Source organism: Amblyomma americanum, chromosome 8 (genome assembly GCF_052857255.1).
Source record: "Amblyomma americanum isolate KBUSLIRL-KWMA chromosome 8, ASM5285725v1, whole genome shotgun sequence".
Taxonomy (NCBI): domain Eukaryota; kingdom Metazoa; phylum Arthropoda; class Arachnida; order Ixodida; family Ixodidae; genus Amblyomma; species Amblyomma americanum.
Genome location: NC_135504.1, coordinates 40,116,664 through 40,136,980, shown reverse-complemented (window position 1 = coordinate 40,136,980; position 20,317 = coordinate 40,116,664). Strand labels below are relative to the sequence as shown.

The 20,317-nt window shown below is 47.5% G+C and overlaps 2 protein-coding genes across 2 annotated transcripts; one reads left to right on the top strand and one right to left on the bottom strand.

Annotated features, from left to right (window-relative positions):
• Positions 1 to 6,134: 6,134 nt before the first annotated feature.
• Positions 6,135 to 12,347, bottom strand: LOC144101424 (uncharacterized). Its single transcript, XM_077634589.1, has one exon. It carries the CDS (start codon positions 11,962 to 11,964, stop codon positions 8,086 to 8,088), a length of 3,879 nt encoding a protein of 1,292 aa, XP_077490715.1. The 5' UTR covers positions 11,965 to 12,347; the 3' UTR covers positions 6,135 to 8,085.
• A 185-nt stretch (positions 12,348 to 12,532) lies between these two features.
• ND-B14 (NADH dehydrogenase (ubiquinone) B14 subunit) lies at positions 12,533 to 14,524 on the top strand. Its single transcript, XM_077634590.1, has 3 exons — positions 12,533 to 12,703; positions 13,096 to 13,211; positions 14,253 to 14,524. Exons 1-3 carry the CDS (start codon positions 12,577 to 12,579, stop codon positions 14,376 to 14,378), a joined length of 369 nt encoding a protein of 122 aa, XP_077490716.1. The 5' UTR covers positions 12,533 to 12,576; the 3' UTR covers positions 14,379 to 14,524.
• The last annotated feature ends 5,793 nt before the right edge of the window (positions 14,525 to 20,317 follow it).

Genomic DNA, 20,317 nt, shown 5'->3' with positions numbered 1-20,317 from the left:
CAAAACGACGATTGCGAATTTTATACACGCTTGTACAAAATTTTTACAAAGTGCCACAGTGGTTGATAATTGTAGGTAGGCCTCAGACATTGCTGGCACATACCCACTACGGGGGAGTGGCCAAGACACAGGCGGTTAATTGCTGGACACAGGAAAGTTTTGACGGGAAAAGGAGTGGTAATAGGATGTAGTCTGATAGATTGGAAGAGGTAAGGACATGGGTCCTGTTAACTTGGAGATCGAAGACGGGACAATGGCTTAATGTGCACAATAGTATACAATGCCTGTAATGTTTTTATGTCGTACTGACTGAGAGCGGGAAAAAAATCAGAATGGGAGTCGCTGCATTTCTTGAAGGAAATTTTGCGCAGCAGAGCGCACACTCCTGTCGCATTGTCCAAGCAAAGAAGCGTCAATGGAAAGAACAACCGCGGAGGACACAGGCAAACCCAGTTGATGAAATGGAATTTGCAAAAGACGCTTCCTCAAATGAGAGAAGCGGCGGTAGAACAGCAGGAAGTGATCTACTGTCTCAGGTTCAACACAAAAAGGGCACAATGGGGAAGCCGCCAGGCCAGATCTGTGAAGGTAGAAATTTAGAAGGGGAACCCGGCAACGCAAACGTGTGAAAGAGACGTCTAGTCTGCACGAGTGCCAGTCTTTGCTACTCCAAGGATGCAGAAGATGCTGATATTCGGGAGATGATGTAAGAGCTGAGGCAGCAAATTCCTGAAATATTATTTAGCTGCGAAACCTCACCGCAGCTTTATATGCACAGGTTGCCAGGACAGCAACGATTGGGCCGCAGAGAGAGGCTCTTGCTAAGGAATCTGCCACCTCATTTAAGTGAAAGCCCATGTGACCGGGTACCCAAAGCAACCTTACCGAATTTAGATGGAGCGGAATCAGGAACTTAAAGAGGCGTAATGACCGAGAGTCAGTGGGTGAGGATAAGGAAGAGCAAATGGACAGAGAGTCTGTCATAACCACGACCTGGGAAACGGTAGATTCTAATTTTTGTAAGGCTAAGATTACTGCTAATAATTCAGCCAGAAAAATTGGAGTGAAGTCAGGAAGACGGAGAGAAAAAGACCAATCCAGTGAAGGCGAAAAAATTCCCACACCTGCTTTTTCGCTATCCTGCGAGGCATCGGTAGCAATAAGAACATGAGAGGGAAAGGACCTTAGGTGGTCCTGCAATAGACCCTGAAGAAGCGGGAAGGGCTGCAGCTTTGCATTCGATGGGAAAATGTCATCGAATTCAATCTGGACAGATGAGGAGTTGTTATACATTTGGCGGACATCTGTGAAATGAATGTTTATGGGATCAAGGAGAGACCGCACGAAACATATCTGCGGAGTATGAATACGAGACCAGGCGGCACTAAAAAGGGTGGAGGGTTGACTAAGAAATATTATACTGGAGGCGTGAAGAGGTGAGTCGCACAATTTTAAAAATGTTTGAACTGTTAACAGGCGAAACCTAGCTTATAACGATGGGATTCACGCCTCAATTGAGGTGCAGAACAGCATTGGCGACATATTTTGGAAGCCCCAGACAGAGGCGCAACGCCTCGCGCTCCAAGAGCACAAGAGGGCGAAGTTTATAGGCAGGAGCTCCGGAGAATAAAACACACCCAAACTCAAAAATTGGGCGGACGTACATTTTATAAATTATCAGAAGTGTATGCCTTCTCATGCCTGACCTAGCACTACAAAGCCTGCACAGGATGCCAATGGCCCGAACTCGTTTTGCAGAAACTTGCTCAATGCGTGGCCGCCAGGATAGAGTAGAGTCGTATATTACTCTGAGATACTTCATCATCTGAACTTGAGGAATTGTTATTTCTATAGTCCAGGGAGATATTTACAGGAACAGAAACTGGAAATACTAACAATGCGCATTTCTTCGCATTAAGGGACAGATGAATTCTTCCTAACCAGTTGTCAAGAACATTGATGTAATTTTGCAGGGTTTGATAAAGAGTGTGAATGTCACCTGATGATGCTAAAAATGCAATATCGTCAGTGTACACCTAAGTTTTCACATTTTGAATGCATGGAATTGAGCTTAGAAAAATGTTAAAAAGAACAGGTGAGAGAACTGATCCTTGCGGAACACCTCTTGTCTGTGGAAATCTCCTTGAGGAAACACCATTTTGGCAGCAGTAAAATTCTTTACTTTCCAAAAAGCAGAAATTCAGGCTATAAAATAGCTTGGGAAGTTGAGTTCCTGTAATCTGAGTAACAGAGTCGAGTACTCAACGCTGTCGTATGCTTTACTGACATCCAAGGTGACAAGCGCAGCAAACTGTTTTCTATTGTGTGCTAACTTAATACGACACTCTAGGCCAGTATGAGCACACCAAATTGAACAACCCGCCTGAAACCAATTTGACACGGATTCAAGAGAGCATTTTCCGAAATGAATGACATGACACGGCTGAGAAGGACCCTTTCCACCAATTTCACTATGCTCGATGTTAATGGAATAGGGCGTATGTCGTTTAAAGTTAAGCCCTCCCCTTGCTTTTTAAGCAGTGGAACTATTTCAGCAAGACGCCACACATGAGGTATCCAAGGACCTTTAATGGAATGGTTAATTAGAGCCAACAGGTCTGCAGGAGATTCATTGAACAATATTTTGATCATAGATGAAGTGACCTTATCGGGGCCAGGAGCCGCTGGGGATAAGCGCAGAACAATTTGCGACAGCTCAGGCATAGAGACCTCAGTGAAATCACTTGAGGTGCATGTGAATATAGCAGGAGAAAGTAGAGCAGATGTAAAGCAAATCTCTAGGCCACACGCAACATCCTCTAAGGCCTTTGCGATGTCAGCAGGGGACTGAACGAGGGATTCAGTGTTGACAGCCGGTGGAATCAACTTGTTGCGCCTCATGAAATTAAACAAAGCTCATTTATTTCCTGACTGCGAAAGGAAATCATAATGATTTGTATTATGCTCCTCCTTTGCACAGGCGACAGTGTGCTTAAATGTTGTTGCAACATACTTATAATCCAACCAATTTTTTGGGCATTGATTGATGAGAAGTTTCTTCCAGGCTGCTTTCCGTCGTCTATATGCACGCGTGCACTCAGCATCCCACCAATTGTTCGCGATTGCACCCTTGGTTCCCTTAACCAAAAATTCAGACTTTTGCCTTGCATGGCCCAGTACTGAACATAGATGTGTAGCCTTGCTCTCGGCCCTTGTCTCAGTGCAAGGGTCTGAATTGGTTTGGAGAGCTGATTTTAGCGTGTCTTTAAAGCAACTGTAATTTATTAACGTGCGCTGATGTCACTCAGGAATTTACACGCAAAGTTGAAACTAATCGGTAGATGATCACTGTTTGTTGCATAGTCAACAGGCGCCCAAGACCTAACAGAGACTCCTGGGGAGGAAAAAGTTAAATCCAAGGCAGAGCGGCATTGACTCCGAACAAACGTAGGCAATCCGGAATTGCTGCAGATCAAGTTGTTGTCAGAAGCCCATTCAAATAGTCTAGAACCAAAGCTGTCTGTTTTAAACCCCCAAGTCACATGGTGCGAATTGAAGTCTCCAAGTAATAGAACCTGAGATCGGCTACTAGACATGAGTGAGTCAAGGGGCCAAGTGTCATGCACACCAGACGGGAAATATGCATTAGCTACCATAAAGGGCTGTTGACCTGGGACACTGAGGTCAACCGCAAGGATTTCACATTCCTTGTCCACATATTGGAAAGAAATGCAAGCCCTGTGGCAAAACTTTGTAGATATCAGCACTAACAACCCTACCCCTCGTGATGACCGGTCAAGCCAGAATGGACGGTAATTCTTGAGATGATAATTGAAATTTGTAGTTAGCCATGTTTACTGTAATGCAACTAAATCTGGTAGAAGCTGATTGCATAGGCAATTTGAATTTGTTGAAGCTGAGAATATAGATCAGCAATTCCACTGGAGTACACTTAAGAACGCTATCTTGGTGGGAGTGCCGCAGCCGCGACTGCCTTTTCTAGAATCCTGGTCTTAGGATTTTGACTTACGTTACTTTGCTTTGACTGGGGGCAAGATGGACCTGCAATATTCAGAGGAGACCCACTTCATTTCTGGGCGCGGAAATAAGACTCCATATCCACACAGTCCATAGAGGATGCGTCCATAACGCTGTCCGGAAGAGAGACCTCTGAAGTCTTTTGTTGCTCATATTGTTTTTTGCCCTGTGAAGCGGAATCGATTACCACAGAAGGAGAAGCAGCTTCCGAAGCCAAAGAAGGCAAGAGCGGAGCTGTGGGCACCTGCAGAAGATTGGTCATCTGGGTAGCTAGTACCTGCGAAATGCACGTGGAAACGATTTCCATAATGCGATCCATTGCATTTGCCACAGCTTTCTCAACTGCCACTGTAATAGCCTGGCACCAACTGGCATCCATTATGGATGGGCATTTGGCGGCCACACTAGAGTAGCCCGAGGCTCTCTCCTTGACTGCGGCAAAAGCTTCTCTCCACGTGCATCTGCGCTTGTCTATAAGCTCGAGCACCTGAACTTCATGTGCTTGTGCAGGATAGTCAGGAGAATCAGCAGGGTGAGCACCACTACACAAACAACATTTCTCTTGCTGTTCGGGACATTCCTCTCTGCAATGACCTTCCCCACAAGCACAGCAGCATAAGGCCGATTTGCAGGCTTTGCCGCTGAGGCCAAATCGCCAGCAGTTTTGACACTGAAGGGGCCGAGAGTTAAAGGCATCTACTCGAAATACCAATGGCCACACCTTAATCTCTGACGGGCAGAATATTCCTGCAAATGTGGCAATGACGGACTCCGTAGGAATTTTCGCTCTGTCAATCATCCTGCTGCATTGATGGACAGCAATCACTCCTGCAGGCGAGAGGTTCTCAAGTGTTTCCGAAGGGCTCAATCGGGAGTCGACCCCTCGGACCAAGCCCTTGGAGCACGCTAGATGAGGCGGAATGAATGCGCTCACCGGGTGGTTGGCGAAGGTCGTACACTTTAGCAGGTCTTCAATACAGTCTTTATCCGGTGACCTGCACAAAATACCACACCTGCCGAACATCAGTAATGCGCATGAAGTGTTTCGATGAGGATTGAAGAGCCACCTGTACTACTTCCGGGTTGTTTAGTCGGATAGCGCCTCCATCGGAAAAAACTAAAGCGACCGTAATGTGCTACGAAGCTCACTGTTTTGCAAAATATCAAGTATTACGTTCAATAGACAGCACAAAAGGCTACCCTGTTTCCTACATGGAGGGTGCTAAATTCACCACTAAGAAAGATGGTGAATTGATAGTGAATTTTTATGGCGCAACGGCATCTGCGGCTAAAGAGCGCCATGGCACAAGGATTTTCCGTTTAAGGTGGGGTCAAAGACCCATTTCCCAAGCATTTCACCCTGATTAAGCCAAGCACCAGGCCAGGGGTAGCTTGTACCCATTGTATGACGGGTGGGTACCCGGCGGCAATGGGGATCGAAGCCCGCACCTCCCACATGCGAGGCGGATGCTCAACCACTCGGCCACCGCTGCGGTCCGAAAGAAAGAATTCCCTCTTTAGAAGCAGGTGCATTACAGACACAGTAAAAAACTACGAGTCATTTTGTACACAGTTGTGCACACAACAGCTGAAAGGGTTCATAGAAGTGACTAGTTGAGGTGAACATTTATCAACATGCTGGATGAAGCTTATTACCTTGTCTGTGGTTGCTGGCCACTGCTGAAATAGTAGAAGGCCGTTTCAAAAAGATGGAATATATGGTTACAGATATAATACACAATCACAGGAGAAATGGCAAAGAGGGATCTTTAAAGTTAACAATTTCAAAAAAAAAGGAAAGTGTCACTGCATCAGTTTAAAAGAATCGTGGCCAGAACTTTCAAAGTTTATAGTGAACAATGAAAACTTCCAGATACCTTCCCGGTGGCAGTACAGCTGTAAAGACACTGCCCTTGGTATTTACACCGAAAGAGAAATGGCACACAGTCATCCTTATTTGTGCACATGATGGGGATCTATAAGCAAGACGTCGTTGATGGTCTCTATTGGAATGGTGCATACCCACGTTGGGAGATTGGCCAGGGTGCGTGCAAACTCAAGCAGGAGATTATGTTTACTTGGTTAAGTTAGGCAGACATTAGTGCACTTTTTTATTTAAAAACAACTCAATTTAGAAATGCATAGCTTACAAAGGAACCTCCAGAAAGAAATGATGTGATCATGGAAGATTCGCACACTGGTATCGGGACATGCCCCCCGGAGCTTACACCGAAGGAGAGCAGGACAGGAAATGAAAGAGTTAGCCCTAATTGAGCGTGTGAATTTGATGTTTGCTAATGACAAATTTGGTGCTAGTCATGCGTATATTACAGAAAAGAAGTAATCAGAGTTACTCCATCTGTAATAGAACCGATTTCAGTGGTCCGTCACAGCACATGAAATGTAATTGAAAGTTAGAGAAGTTATCGACTGATTGCTTTTACACTACTTTTCATCCATCTTTTATTAGCTTGATCTATATTTTGCAGTATATGTTGATAATTTTACCTATAGTTATTTTTCTAAGTTTTCGTCGGCATTTCTTCTGCAAATCCTTGTGAACCCAGCAGCAGCAGCGGTGCTGAAGAGTATCTCGAGCACTGGAGAGATGTGCATTGCTTCAACATTTACGAAAACCTCGCGCACTACGAGGGGACAAAGCCCGAGCTCACTAAACATGACATTTCGTTGTGCCGTCGAGGTGAAAAGCGAATTGCGAAGCGCAGAACAGAGGCCTACTCAAATGCAAGCCACTCTCACTAACATGCGCGGACATCCTCATGTGTGCGCAGTTTTTTTGCAGCTACGCTGTTCTCGCTCCAGCATGAGGGAATTTTGTGAAACCTAGAGTGTGACCCACAGTTCAGGTTCTCGAAGTAGTACTCTAGTTTTTGCGAAACAGATTGCTAGTAACCAAAAGCAAAAATAAATGAATTATGGAGAATATTACACCTTACAACATGTAATCAATGCACAACATTCAGAGCAAATTAACTTATTACAAGTAATTAATTACTTGTAACACACTGCATACAAGCCTGCTTCCAAGCAATTTGCTGTTTTTGCGTCCCTCGTATTCAGATTCGCTTTGGGACGCTTAACCCCCATAAACAATAATTTGCTGTTTCAGCAGCAAAATCCGTGCCTGTGACAATGTGCTAATGTCGTTCGAGTGCTCCTCCTCAGAAACTACCGATAAAGGCAAAGTTCAGCTCCTTGTCATTTTTGGCACATTAAAGCAGCAGAAAGTGATTAGAACATAGGTAAAGACATCCTGAGAAGCAAACAGCAAAACAGGTCAGGACTGGGGAAGGCGACAACAGAGTCCCGTCCTGTTTTGCAGTTTGCTTCTCACCATGTCCTACCAACTGGTTTACAACCAAGTCCTTATAGATAAGAAGATGTGATATTTCATGTCCCCAGATAGACAACTAGCAGCGTCTAATGAATGGCACGAGAAAGCAAGTGCCTAGCACTATACAGGTTTCCACATTTATGCCAAGACGTTCATGGAATGTCTGCACCATGATAATAAAGCTTGTTAGCTTCCGTTTATTGGATGCGCCTGCACCACTTTCCTTTTTGTCCACTAACCTTTTTGTTCACCTATCAATCGTGCTTGAGTCCAGGTATTAATTTTCACAACATGATCTGAAATGCTAGATAGGCACCTGTGCACCACACTGTAATCAATTTGTAGCACAGCTATATACTTTAATATTAACAGCAGACAGAAAATGAAATGCAGTCAAGATCTTTCTGAACATGTTTTTTTTCTCTGATAAACAGTGCTATTTCTGAAAACAAAAAACATGATGGTCAATCTTTAAATCAAACATGACAGACAATCTTTAAGTCAACAATGCCGACAATGTGTGACCACATATTGACAATGAATGCCTTTGCACAAAAGACATTACAAAACGAGAGAGCAAAAAATGAAATTGACTTCAGGGCAGCTTGAAGCCATCACTAAACAACACAAGTATTATCACAAAGGTCTCCAAAAGGCAAAACAAAAGGAACAGCACTTTAAGGAGTAAGCTCTTAGAAAATTGACCTCTTCCAGTCAACAACACGAACATAGGGTTCAATGCTCATGTTTTTCCCAGCTTCCGGCCAAGACAGCTTTGTGCCATGATGGTCTGTAAAATATACACGTTCAATCCCTTCAACTGGCTCGTAGCTTTGGTTGTAAAACGAGAACGCTCCACTCTCCTCCATGTCGTCGTCCTGCTCCTCACCCGACGAACTGCTACCGCTATCATACACGATGGGAATTTCCTTGAAAAAGTAAGGCCGCTTGGAGCCTTTCTTTGCCACCTCGACACAGAGCATGGACTTGGGTCGCTTGCACATCCGACTCTTGCAATGCTGTACAAAACCGTCCTTCACTTTAAAACCCTTGTAGCAATGTGAGCAGAAGTAGGCGCAACCGTGCTGAGAGAAGCCGTGGCCTAGCAGACGCTGCAGGTGGATGAAGCCAACGCTGCAATGCATGCAGCTGTATATCGAACTGACTTCTTCCTCAGCGTCGGTGTTTGAATTGCCCGCGCCGGAAAATCTGTTTTCAAGCCGCTGCGCAGGCACTACATGCACCGACGAAGCACAGCGCTCTGCGTGGGCTGTGACGTATGATTGGTTCAGGCTCTTGAAGTCACAGTGGGGACACGAGTAGATGGCGCACGGGACAGTCTGCCGCGCCACCTCCTCTTCGACGCAACTTGTAAAGTCTTGGCCAGTGTCGGGCCCACCGTGAGCCTTTCTCATGTGGTCTTCCTTGCTCTGAATTCCCCGAAATTTCTGGCCACAGAGCTTGCACTTTGCTGGATAATAAGTGTAGTGGCGCAAGAGGTGGCTTCGGAACATAGACGCCACTGTGAAGGTAGCTTGGCAGTGGATGCAGCCAAAGCGATGGATCTGAAACTTGAGGTTCTGCTGCGTCCACGAGAGTATTGGCCCGTTGTTGCACTCCTGCATCGTCGCAGCTGCAGAGCAATGGCTGCTGTCGATGTGCTGCTGAAACGAGAGCCGGTCGTCAAAGCCACAGTGGCAGGCTGAGCAGGTGAAGGTTGAAATGCCGAGCTCCTGCCTCAACACATGCTTCTGCAAACAGGACACACTGTCCATGGTGAAGGAGCAGAAGGGGCACTGGCCGACCTTCACAGCTTCCGTGTAGTTGTAAGCCGCAAACAACCTGTCAGCTAGCTCCTCCACCGAAAGTGACAAGTTGTGCTGGCTCGAAACGTGCCTCTGGAAGTCGTCAAACCCAGAGACCATCTCGAGACAGAAGCAGCACTGCTGCTGGAAGCTGAGGTGGCTCAAGTCATAAGAGGCCACGTACCGGACACCCATTTCAGAGTAGTTGATGAGCTCTTCGCCAATATCCTCACTCCTAACTCGAAACACTGTCTTTAGGTCCGAATGGTAGTAGCAGGAGTGAAGCATCATGGCGCCCGTGCTTCCTGTTCCGAAGCTACAGTAGCCGCACTGGACATTGGCGAAGCCGTGCTCCTGAAGGTGTTGAAGCAGTGCGGCAGCAGACTGGCAACCTTTCCTGCATACTGAGCAAGGGAACAAATTCGCGTCGGCATGGACCTCTTCAGTGTGCTTTTCAAAGTCAGATCGCTTTCTGTCCTCAAAGGAGCACCCCTGGAATCCACACACGTAAGGATCAAACGCTCTCAGCTCGGTGGAGGAAGCCGGCGATGCGATGGAGCTCCCTTCTTGGCAGGAGACTGGGATGGATGTGGCAGATTCCTGTGGGTGGGCCTGAAGGAGATGAACTTTAAAGTGCATATCCTCACCCGACCGATACAAGCACTTGGAGCACTGGTGTTGCAGACTGCCATGGGCCTGTCGAAGGTGCGCAATGAGGGCCTCCGGGCTGGCAACATCAGTGCCGCAGTATATGCAAAACACATCAGCGAGGTTGTGGCCTCTAAGGTGCTCCTCAAAATCTGAAGCACTATTTGTGCTAAAGCCACATGAAAAGGCACTGCACTTGAACTCATCGCTGATTTTAGTCATGAGCTGGTGGAAAGCATCTACAGACTTGGCACATCGGTAGCCACTGTAGACAATGCGAGAGATGGATCGAACAGTCTCTGGCTTGTGGAAACCTTCTTCTTCATCACTGCTGGAAGAAATTAAAAACTTCTTCCGTCGTCGAGGTGCACTGTGCGGTTTCTCAGTTGGTGACCTAGATACGGAACGCTGCTTAAATGACGTTTTAGCATGGCTTTTACTCGTGCTGCTTCGACGCCAGTGTTTCACAGCACGCTGTGCAGATTTCCCAACAAGGCATGTGCTTTCATCTGCAGTGTGTTCCTCATTCTTGCCAGAGTCAACACGAGCTACGGTTACCAACTTGAGTCCATCAAGAGTGAGGTACTTGAATGGATGTTTTCGATGTACACGCCTGTGGTGGAGCCGCAGCAGCTCCACCTGCTTCGAAGCACGGCCACAGTGGAAGCAAAAGTAGTGTAGCTTGTGCAACTTGGCCATGTGGACAGCAAGCTTCAACTTGGTCGCAAATGTCTGGCCGCATTCTTCACAGCACACACTGCTCAGATCATCTTCACTACTATCAGAAGAGGAGTCATCCTTCTTGCGATCGCCAGACACCTCACTAGGATGCCAGCTGGCATCACCGTCGGAAAGCGGACTTGGTACTGCTAGGGCTGCACTGGCAATATCCTCGTCCCCACATTCATCCTGGCTGCTTTCCCCGGACGTATTGTCGCTGCAAACGAAGCCATCACGCTTGTAACCGTACATCTTGGCGTCACACTTGCCAGCACGAGCCTTCCTCGGCACCTGCTTTAACCTGGTGGAGGAAGGCCGCTTACGACGGGCGTCCCTGTCATGGGATTCAGCCAAAGGCATTTCTGCGTGCTTGAGGGCGTGGTGCCGGCGAAGCGATGAAGCCATGACGCAGGTGAAGTCGCAATATGGGCATGTGACCTCTGGCCTCTTGGTTATTCGCGGCGTAACTTCATCGTCAGAGTCTAATTCTTCTTCGTCCTCGAAGTCCGAATCGTCATCAGCGGATGGACACGATGCTAAGATCGTGTCGTCACTGGAGTATGCGTCGGCCGCCGAGTCGTCTACTTCGATAGCCGAGGGGCCAGCATCCTCTCGTTGAAGGCCTCGAGAGCTACCAGCGAGGCTCGCGGAAGTGCCGGATGCGACGGCGTCGGACGGTCCTGCTTGCTGCAAAAGCTTCGTCAACTCCCCGTTGTCGTGGTCCTCGAGATGATGCAGCCTCAGCCGCGCCAAGCTCAGCGTCGTCCACTCGCAGTGTGGGCAGGTGTAGACGCCGTTAGACCCTTGAGGCTGCACACCCTCGGACCGTCCACAGAGGCTGCAGTCCTGGTGGCCCGCCTGTGCCGCCGACGAAGCCTCGTCTTCTTCGCCCGAAGAACGCTTTTCCTCGTCCAAGCGGCTAGACGGAGCAACGGTGTTCGAAGTGGCGTTCCTTCCGAACGTTGCTTGGGCTGAGTCGTGGCTGCCAAACTTGGGGTCGTGCATGTTCTTGCGATGGGACTGTAGCGCCGCCTCGGAGACAAAAAGGCGGCCGCAGTTGCGGCAAACGCTGCGATCGTGTGCTTGGACGATGTGCGCCGAGATCTCGTCCCAAGATGTCGTTGGCGCGCCGCACAAGAAGCAACCGTAGTCGATACCCAGAGATGAGTTGGGGCCCGCCGATGCCGACCCGTAGCTTCGTTCTGTGGGGTTCCAGTTTTCCACGCTCTGGGGTTTGAGACCGTGCTGTCGCTTGTGGTGATCCACCAGCTCCAGATCTTCGAGGAAGCGGAGCTTGCAGTGCGCGCATCGGTATGGCACGTTGAAGCCCCACATGGACTGTACTACCAGCGCGTTCTTCTTGGGAATTTGCATGGGACTTCGGGCGCTTTGGGCCATTGCAGTGCGCGCATCACCAGCTCGCCGCACAGCCCAAGGTGTCGCTGATGTCAACCGGGCGGTATTCTCGTACTCTAGTACACTGGCTTTGGATTCGGCTTTGCGTTGGTCGCTGCGGAAACTGTAAAGCTGGCAGCAGTAGCGCACATTTTCGCTTATGATGGTCCAAGGCTTCAATGTGCGAGTAGTTAGAACGAGTACGCAAAGAACACGGCAGAAATCAACGTTCTTCGAGCGTTTACCGCGGACTTTTTAGGTTTGTAGCGCTGCAACGAAGTGTGAACCAATTGGTTCTGCAACTGTGCCCTTATACTAGGTCTGAAACTGGCGCACCGGCGTGTTTCGCAGCACACGCACAAACCGCTACACAACTTGAGGCACAAATAAAGCCGCCATGTGTTGACAGCGGAAGTGGTTAGAGAGTCTACATCCGACAATTACACTATTGCTTCCTCTTCCTTAGTGCAGAATTGACGTTAATACAACACAAATATTTATAAAATTAAGACAAAAATATTTTTGTTTTTTTGTCAGGTTATCACATGCGTTCGTATGTTCAATACTGCAGCATCCTGAGATCCTGATGCGTGAGGGCGCCGCTGTCTTCTGAAAATGGCGTCCAACTTGGTTAAATCGACGGCACGAACTGTGAAACCTTTGCTTTCGCTCGACCAGAGTGAGGCGAAGCGAAGAGCCCTGAATCTGTACAAGGCATGGTATCGCCAGATGCCCCATATCGGTAAGTACCGCGCTCATTCGTCTTGGTAGTGCCCAGCTTAAGCCAGGCGCGGCAGTTCCCCGAGTGGTCGTCGTCTCAGCTGTGTGACCTTTCCGCGACGTCGGAGTCACCGGGTGCCGATAATTTGTTGCTTTCGCTGTACCTTAAATGCTACAGCGGCTACCGCGAAGCGCAACAGGTGCGAGTTGAAATATGCTACATTGTTTTGTTGACACGATATGTCGTACAAAGTACTCCTAGCGACGGCTGCATACGAGAGTTTCGGACAAACATGTTGCGGTAAGAAACTATTGGGTTGAGCTTACCATGGCCTTCGCAGTCTCTGTAGTGTCTGCGATGCTAACTCAGCGCATGCGTCTGGTAATCACGTTGCTTTTGTCTTCTTTTCGCAGTGAAAATCTACGACATACCCGTGTCAGCGGAGCAGGCGAGGGCCAAGCTGCGAGAAGAGTATCTCAAAAACAAGCACGTTCGCGATATTCGAGCCATCGACCTCCTAGTAATAAAGGTACACTTAACGCATTTCCTGCTAACTTGCAGCAGACTGCTAGGTTGCGTATTACAATTGGCGCAAAATGCTCGTTGGCATCTCTGCTTAGTGCGTGACGCTTATGGTGGCGTTAGCTCTGTAGGAGATGCTGATTGGTAGAATGATTCGAGCACATACGTCAGTTTAGCCGACCTGCAACCACATTTCTGGCGCTTGTTTTTGAAATTACGAGCCACGTTGAAAAGCAGCTGTTGAGCCTTAAAAAGCAGTTCCCAATACAAGATTCTCTGACCAATCCTTGCGGCGATTAGGCTGCGTGTACAGACATGTTCGTCTGCACAGCAGTGACAGTGGACGCATACTACACAGCTTCCTTGAGTGTCATCTTCAAACACTGCTGATTAGGTCAGTGGGTTCAACACTGGTGAAATAGTGGATAGTTTTGTCATGTTGCTTCGGGATCAGTCACCGACTTGTGACCTCGGCACAAAAGTCGACAGTTTCATCTGGGTTATGGTCATTGCAGCAATATCCATAACCCCCTTCAAGAGTGCCTTTCGATGAAGGGTTCGACCCCAACCCTGGAATGTGCCCTAATCATTGCAAGCAGTCTTGAGGAAGGAGCCAGTCATGCTAATGAGCTATCTGCGGAACTTTTATTTTTGGGAGCAGTGTGATCAATAAACACATGTGCAGTCTATACTGCAGGGCTCCTTCAACTGAATCAGCTAATTGACTCATCAACCAATTGTTCTCATTTACACTTGAATAAAGTCAAGCTCGGGTATTGTGGGTTGTATTTAACATTCTGTCCGCTCTAGAATTCTAGGTTACCCAGTTTGAGAAATATCTAGGCACGTTAGCTATGCTAACAGGAATTGAAGTAAGTTTGTTACGGATGATGGCATCTCATTGCTGTTAGAGCTAAACAGCAACTGCATCTGTGCTCATGAAGGCAGTGATCGTTTTGAGTAACGAAATACGTCCCCTCTCTGAGCGTGCCTGAGATATGGGCAGAAGCAGTGTTTAATATTTTGCACACATCTCTCTGCACTGCAGGGTCAAATGGAGCTCGTGGAAACGCTTAACATCTTCAAGCAAAAGTCTCACGTTATGAACTACTTCAAAGAAACGGTCAACCCGAAGCCCACAGACTTCATGTCCAAGTTTCTCTCGGGCTGTTAGAAAGTTACAATTTCCAGAGGCTGTGACCGCAATTGCAATGTCGGACCTCTGGTCTTCAAACTGCCATCTGTGGTGAGCAAAAGCTAGCGTATGTTGAACTGTACATAAAACACCTTAGCAGTCAATAAAGAATGTTTAAAAAATGCTATCTGTCTTGTTTGTATAGTGTGGTGATTTAGAGAGTTTTTTGCATACTTTTTTGGGGGGAGGGGGGGGGGGGGGGGAGGGAGTTTTGGGCAAAGCAGCTTTGCTAACTCAAGATGTCAGTGTCAACAATGCTACTGTAATTTTATTGACACTCAGAGTCAACTACATCAATGTGGCAAGCCGGTGATGCCTCAAAAGTTTTATTAGGGCTGGTTTGTCTATTTTGAAGTTTCTGTTTTATCTGATGACACTAAGAATGTGAACAATGAGATTGTGGACAGGATGTGCGTTAATCACTGTTTATATTTGCCCTCTGTTCTCATTCTGCTGCATTTTCAGACCTTGGAGTGGCGATACTTGTATAACCAGCAGGTGTTGTACGATTCAAATATCCAAAAAAAGATCCCTTGTATATTGAGTTGATAAAATTGATCAGTTTATCTTCACCTTGTGCAGGCAAGCAGATTGTTCTCAATCAAGGCAGCTCATTGGCTGCCTTCACTGGGTCTCCCACAACCTCCCTCCCTCCGCACACAAACCAGCTCTTAGAATCGCATTCTTCCCTATGATGTCCTCACTGCCTCCAGCTCCTGATATAGGTATGGAGGGCTTGCCTAGGTAGTGCTGTAATACATTGGTGGAAAGGCTGCCCATACCTCTGCACCATGGTGTTGGCAATGACGTGGGTTAGCTCATATTTATTGAACTGAACCGTGTGGTTGTCGTACCTGAAGCCCACCTCGTGAGAGACATCTCCGAGGCCGTCGGGTACTGCACACCTGTCACTGAGGCAAGTGTTCACCAGCTTCTGCATTAGTGAACGTTCCTGTACGAAAACCCTTACTGTGTTTAGTAGAAACAAACATATCAACCTGTTTATTGACGTGTTTGCGTAGAAAATCTTTTGTAATGTGTTTTTTTTTCCATGGAATATGTGCAAGACACTACAGTCGAAACTACTGAAGAATGCAGCCTCAAAGGCTCTTATAGGAGGCTTTCCAGGAAGTGTCGATATATTGCCATGACGTCACATGCAGTCTGCTTTCACATGCTGAGGCCTTCTATAGTGTGGTGCTGCAGATGTGCAGGGTGTGTCATAAGTTCCAAGGCCATGGCCTGCTATTCAGCAGTATATTCGGGCAGTTAAGGTGCCTATGAAGCAACCAAGGTTGTTGGATGTGGGAATGATATTTCTCCTACCTTTTGGAGAGATTTGAGGCTTGTAGGTGACCTAAATGCCTCATTACATGGCTTGAAAGCAGGACCTATGGCCTGAGAACATTAGATGTGCCCTACAGATGCTTGATGTAAGGCGATTAATGCCTTTGGTTGGAGGACCTCTTTTGGGGGAATTTACTGCTTTGTTCTGGAGTTGTATTTGATAATCGTTAACACTGGTCCCTATGTGGAATTGGCTTATGCCCAATCAATAAATTCATTGAAGCTCCATCCAAAATCATGACCACCACACAGAATTTCTCTGCGAAAGGTTTTCTTGAGTGTGGGTTTTGATATCACTGGCTTCTTTATTGCAGTAATTTGGTCAGACATTGAAAAGTTGATTTTCTTTAGTGTTGGGACTGGTAAACGTAGTAAAACAGCACCCACCATATGGTCCATTGTTACCAACTGCTTAAGTCATACTCTACTATACCTTTACTTGTTTTCCCATGTAGTTGTGGTTCCAGCAACTGAACACTGGCAGTGACAACAGAAGTTTAAGACCTGAGTCATACTAAAGCTGTTCAATATAATTCCGGCTCTTTCGGCATGCCAACATTTAACTATAGCAAATTGAGGCGACAAGTCAACGACAATGTTGCAGTTTTTGTACATGCCACATGGTCTTACACTTGTGATGTTGGACAGTTGGGCTGCCGGAACCACAGTTGCATTGGAAAAGGAATTCGATTACTATGTTGTTTACCGAGCAGAGGAGAATTCATTAGGTGATTATGTTTATACTAATGTCTTGTGCATCATTCCAAAGAACGACAGAGCAAAAAATTGCCACTTTCACCAAAATCCAAAAAGGTCAGAATGAGATGAAGCAGGAAGAGTACAAGACAAAGTATGATTGACGTACTGGTGTATATTGATGTATTTAGAATTGCCTGCAGTGCCATTGAGACATGTCTTCGACAGGAATGCATATGAATACAATATAAGGTGTATGTCAAGGACATGCTAAAAAAATGGAATGCAGGTGCGTGAGTCATCGTGTGTTAGCTGCTAGTTGTTCTGGCCTTAAGAGAGTGTGTCTTGAAAACATTAGCACTTGAAATCTACTACTAGGGACCAGTACTGTCAATTGATTAGTAGTGGACTCTCTTTAACTGGAACCTCAAAGAACGAGGAAAATACATGTTCTACTTACGCAGAGCATACATTAATGCTTGAAGTGTACTGCGAGGGGTGAGTACTATTTATTCCTTAGTAGTGGACTCTGTTTGAATGGAACGTCAAAGAACGAGGAAAATGCATGTTCTACTTTTATACATTAATGCTTGAAGTCTACTGCGAGGGGTGAGTACTGAGTACAGTCTATTCCTTAGTAGTGGACTCTTTGAATGGAACGTCAAAGAACGAGGAAAATGCATGTTCTACTTACGGAGAGCATACATTAATGCTTGAAGTCTACTGCGAGGGGTGAGTACTGAGTACAGTCTATTCCTTAGTAGTGGACTCTGTTTGAATGGAACCTAATAATAATAATAATAATTGGTTTTTGGGGGAAAGGAAATGGCACAGTATCTGTCTCGTATATCGTTGGACACCTGAACCGCGCCGTAAGGGAAGGGATAAAGGAGGGAGTGAAGGAAGAAAGGAAGAATGAGGTCCCGTAGTGGAGGGCTCCGGAATAATTTCGACCACCTGGGGATCTTTAACGTGCACTCACACCGCACAGCACACGGGCGCCTTAGCGTTTTTCCTCCATAAAAACGCAGCCGCCGCGGTCGGGTTCGAACCCGGGAACTCCGGATCAGTAGTCGAGCGCCCTAACCACTGAGCCACCGCGGCGGGGCAAAATGGAACCTCAGGGAACCAGGAAATTATGTTCTACTTATAGACAGAATATGCAGAATGGCAGGCTATGAGTACTAACTGTATTGCAAAATGTTATGTGGGGTGTAACGTTCCAAAATGACACGTGGGCTATGGGGAACATCGTTGTGGAGGCTCTGAAATAATTTAGACATCGCATAGCACATGGGCATTTTTTGCGCTTCGTGTTCATCGGGATGCTGCAGCTGGCAGCAGGGTTCGATTGCGCGAACTAATGTCGAGGTTAATTCTCCTGCCAGCGAAACATCGCAAGAGGTGGCAGATGAAAAGGATAAATAGCGGCTTATTCGCTTTAGCTGGGCGTCATGAAAATCGGTCGACGCCATTGGCTGGAGGGCCTCCTTTGAGGGGCATCTGCCGTTTCTTTCTTGAGTTGCACCGAGTGTAGCAATGGAGAGCGCCTGTGCCTTCTATGCCTGCGTAACGAGCGCCAAGCACCGCGCCGCCTAATAATAATTGGTTTTTGGGGAAGGAAATGGCGCAGTATCTGTCTCATATGTCGGTGGACACCTGAACCGCGCCGTAAGGGAAGGAATAAAGGAGGGAGTGAAAGAAGGAAGGAAGAAAGAGGTGCCGTAGTGGAGGGTTCCGGAATAATTTCGACCACCTGGGGATCTTTATCGTGCACTGACATCGCACAGCACACGGGCGCCTTAGCGTTCTGCCTCCATAAGAACGCAGCCACCGTGGTCGGGTTCGAACCCGGTAACTCCGGATCAGTAGTCGAGCGCCCTACCCACTGAGCCACCGCGGCGGGTCACCGCGCCGCCTCAGAATTAAGAATGGAAAAATGGTTTTTGAGGAAAGGAAATGGCGCAGTATATCTGTCTCGATCTGTCTCGAATCTCGGCCGACACCTGAACCGCGCCGGAAGGGAAGGGACAAAAGAGGGAGTGAGAAGAAAGGAAGAAGCTAGGGGTCTCCGGAATAATTCTGACCACTTGAGGATTGGGTCACGCAAATTGAAATGAGTGAGAAAATGGACTTTACAACAGCTCGTAGTTGGCCTAGTTGATGAATCGAAAACATAACGGGAAAATAGCGTTTAGAAAGGAATCAAGAATCGACGACACAGCCATGTATTGAAACATAACAGTTATGGTCCCATATCCTTTCCTCACAAACCAATTTTTTTTTTAACACCGTGACCCGCCGCGGTGGCTCAGTGGTTACGGCGCTCGGCTACCGATCCGGAGTTCCCGGGTTCGAACCCGACCGCGGCGGCTGCGTTTCTATGGAGGCAAAACGCTAAAGCGCCCGTGTGCTACGCGATGTCAGTTCACGTTACAGATCCCCAAGTGGTCGAAATTATTCCGGAGCCTTCCACTGCGGCACCTCTTTCTTCTTTCACTCCCTCCTTTATCCCTTCCCTTACGGCGCGGTTCAGGTGCCCGCCGATATATAAGACAGATACTGCGCCATTTTCTTTCCCCAAAACCAATTAATATTATTATTTTAAAATCTTGATGCAACCGTTCGCTGTACACAGTTGCGAGTGGTGTCATGCGATATTTCTTGTTGCATGTAGCATACGTCTTTTGGAGAGTCGCTCCAGACAAATATTCGAACCGAATGCCCTAGTGTTTGATTTGGACTATATATGGATTCAGCATTTGTAGAATCAGCGTTCCGGGACGCGTCATCGCCTCATTTCTCAGTGCGCAACCTGCGTCGAGGTAGAACGCTCACGCACGTACGTAAGCAGTTTTAACTGCACTGAATTTTTATTGGGAAAGCAATACTGCTCGAGGTTTCCGCTCTTGGCCGTCGTCCCGGAGAATCCACCATTGACCTTTAGCGTGACCTATGTGTGACGTCATACCAGCAGTAGAAAAGCGGGGCCCCAACTCGGCTCGTCGCGATCGTCCCAGCGAATCCTCCATGCTGCAGCTGCGCGCCGCTGCCGCGAGGGGCGCTCGCTGTACGTGACGTTATGGCAGCTGTGGAAAGCGGCCCCTCCAATTCGGCTCGTCGCGATCGTCCCAGCGAATCCTCTATGCTGCAGCTGCGCGCCGCTGCCGCGAGGGGCGCTCGCTGTACGTGACGTTATGCCAGCTGTGGAAAAGAGCCCCCCCACCCCCCCAACTCGGCTCGTCGCGATCGTCCCAGCGAATCCTCCACGCGCCGCTTCCGTGGGGGAGGCGCTCGCTCTACGTGACGTCATGCCAGCTGTGTTAAAGCAGTACTATCCCCATTTCTTTTCAATATAGCAATGAGAGGACTCCCACCCCTGCTCAACAGAATTAGCAACCTCAAATTCAGCTTGTACGCCGATGATATAAATCTTTGGATCAGCGAACCTGGTACGTTCGAAGCCAGAGATAAGCTACAACAGGCTGCGGACATCATTGTTAAATATGCCAAAGAGAGAGGGCTGGCCTGCTCTCCTCAAAAATCAGAGGTTCTAGTGTACGCCAAAAAAATATACGGACCTAAGCCAGACATCAACATCATAGTTGAGGGCCGCAAGGTTCCCAGAGTTGAGGAAATCAGAATCCTTGGTTTCTTCATCAATTCCAAAGGCAAGAACGCTAGCACAATAAAGAAACTAGAACAGTATACAGATAAGATAGCAGGGTTAATTAGAAGAATAGCTACCAAAGGAAGGGGGTTGAAGGAGCGGGACCTGCTCAGGCTCACGCAGGCTTTCATCACAAGCAGGATCTGCTACGCCACCCCCTTCATGGAACTTAACAAAGGGGAGGTAGACAGACTGAATATAATCA

What these genes read in the sequence shown, in the direction of transcription:
- ND-B14 (XM_077634590.1), top strand. Translation starts at nt 12,577, where the DNA reads ATGGCGTCCAACTTGGTTAAATCGACGGCACGAACTGTGAAACCTTTG. An exon ending in TCGCCAGATGCCCCATATCG is followed by an intron (nt 12,704 to 13,095) that starts GTAAGTACCGCG and finishes TTCTTTTCGCAG; the next exon opens with TGAAAATCTACGACATACCC. An exon ending in TCGACCTCCTAGTAATAAAG is followed by an intron (nt 13,212 to 14,252) that starts GTACACTTAACG and finishes TCTGCACTGCAG; the next exon opens with GGTCAAATGGAGCTCGTGGA.
- LOC144101424 (XM_077634589.1), bottom strand. Translation starts at nt 11,964, where the DNA reads ATGGCCCAAAGCGCCCGAAGTCCCATGCAAATTCCCAAGAAGAACGCG.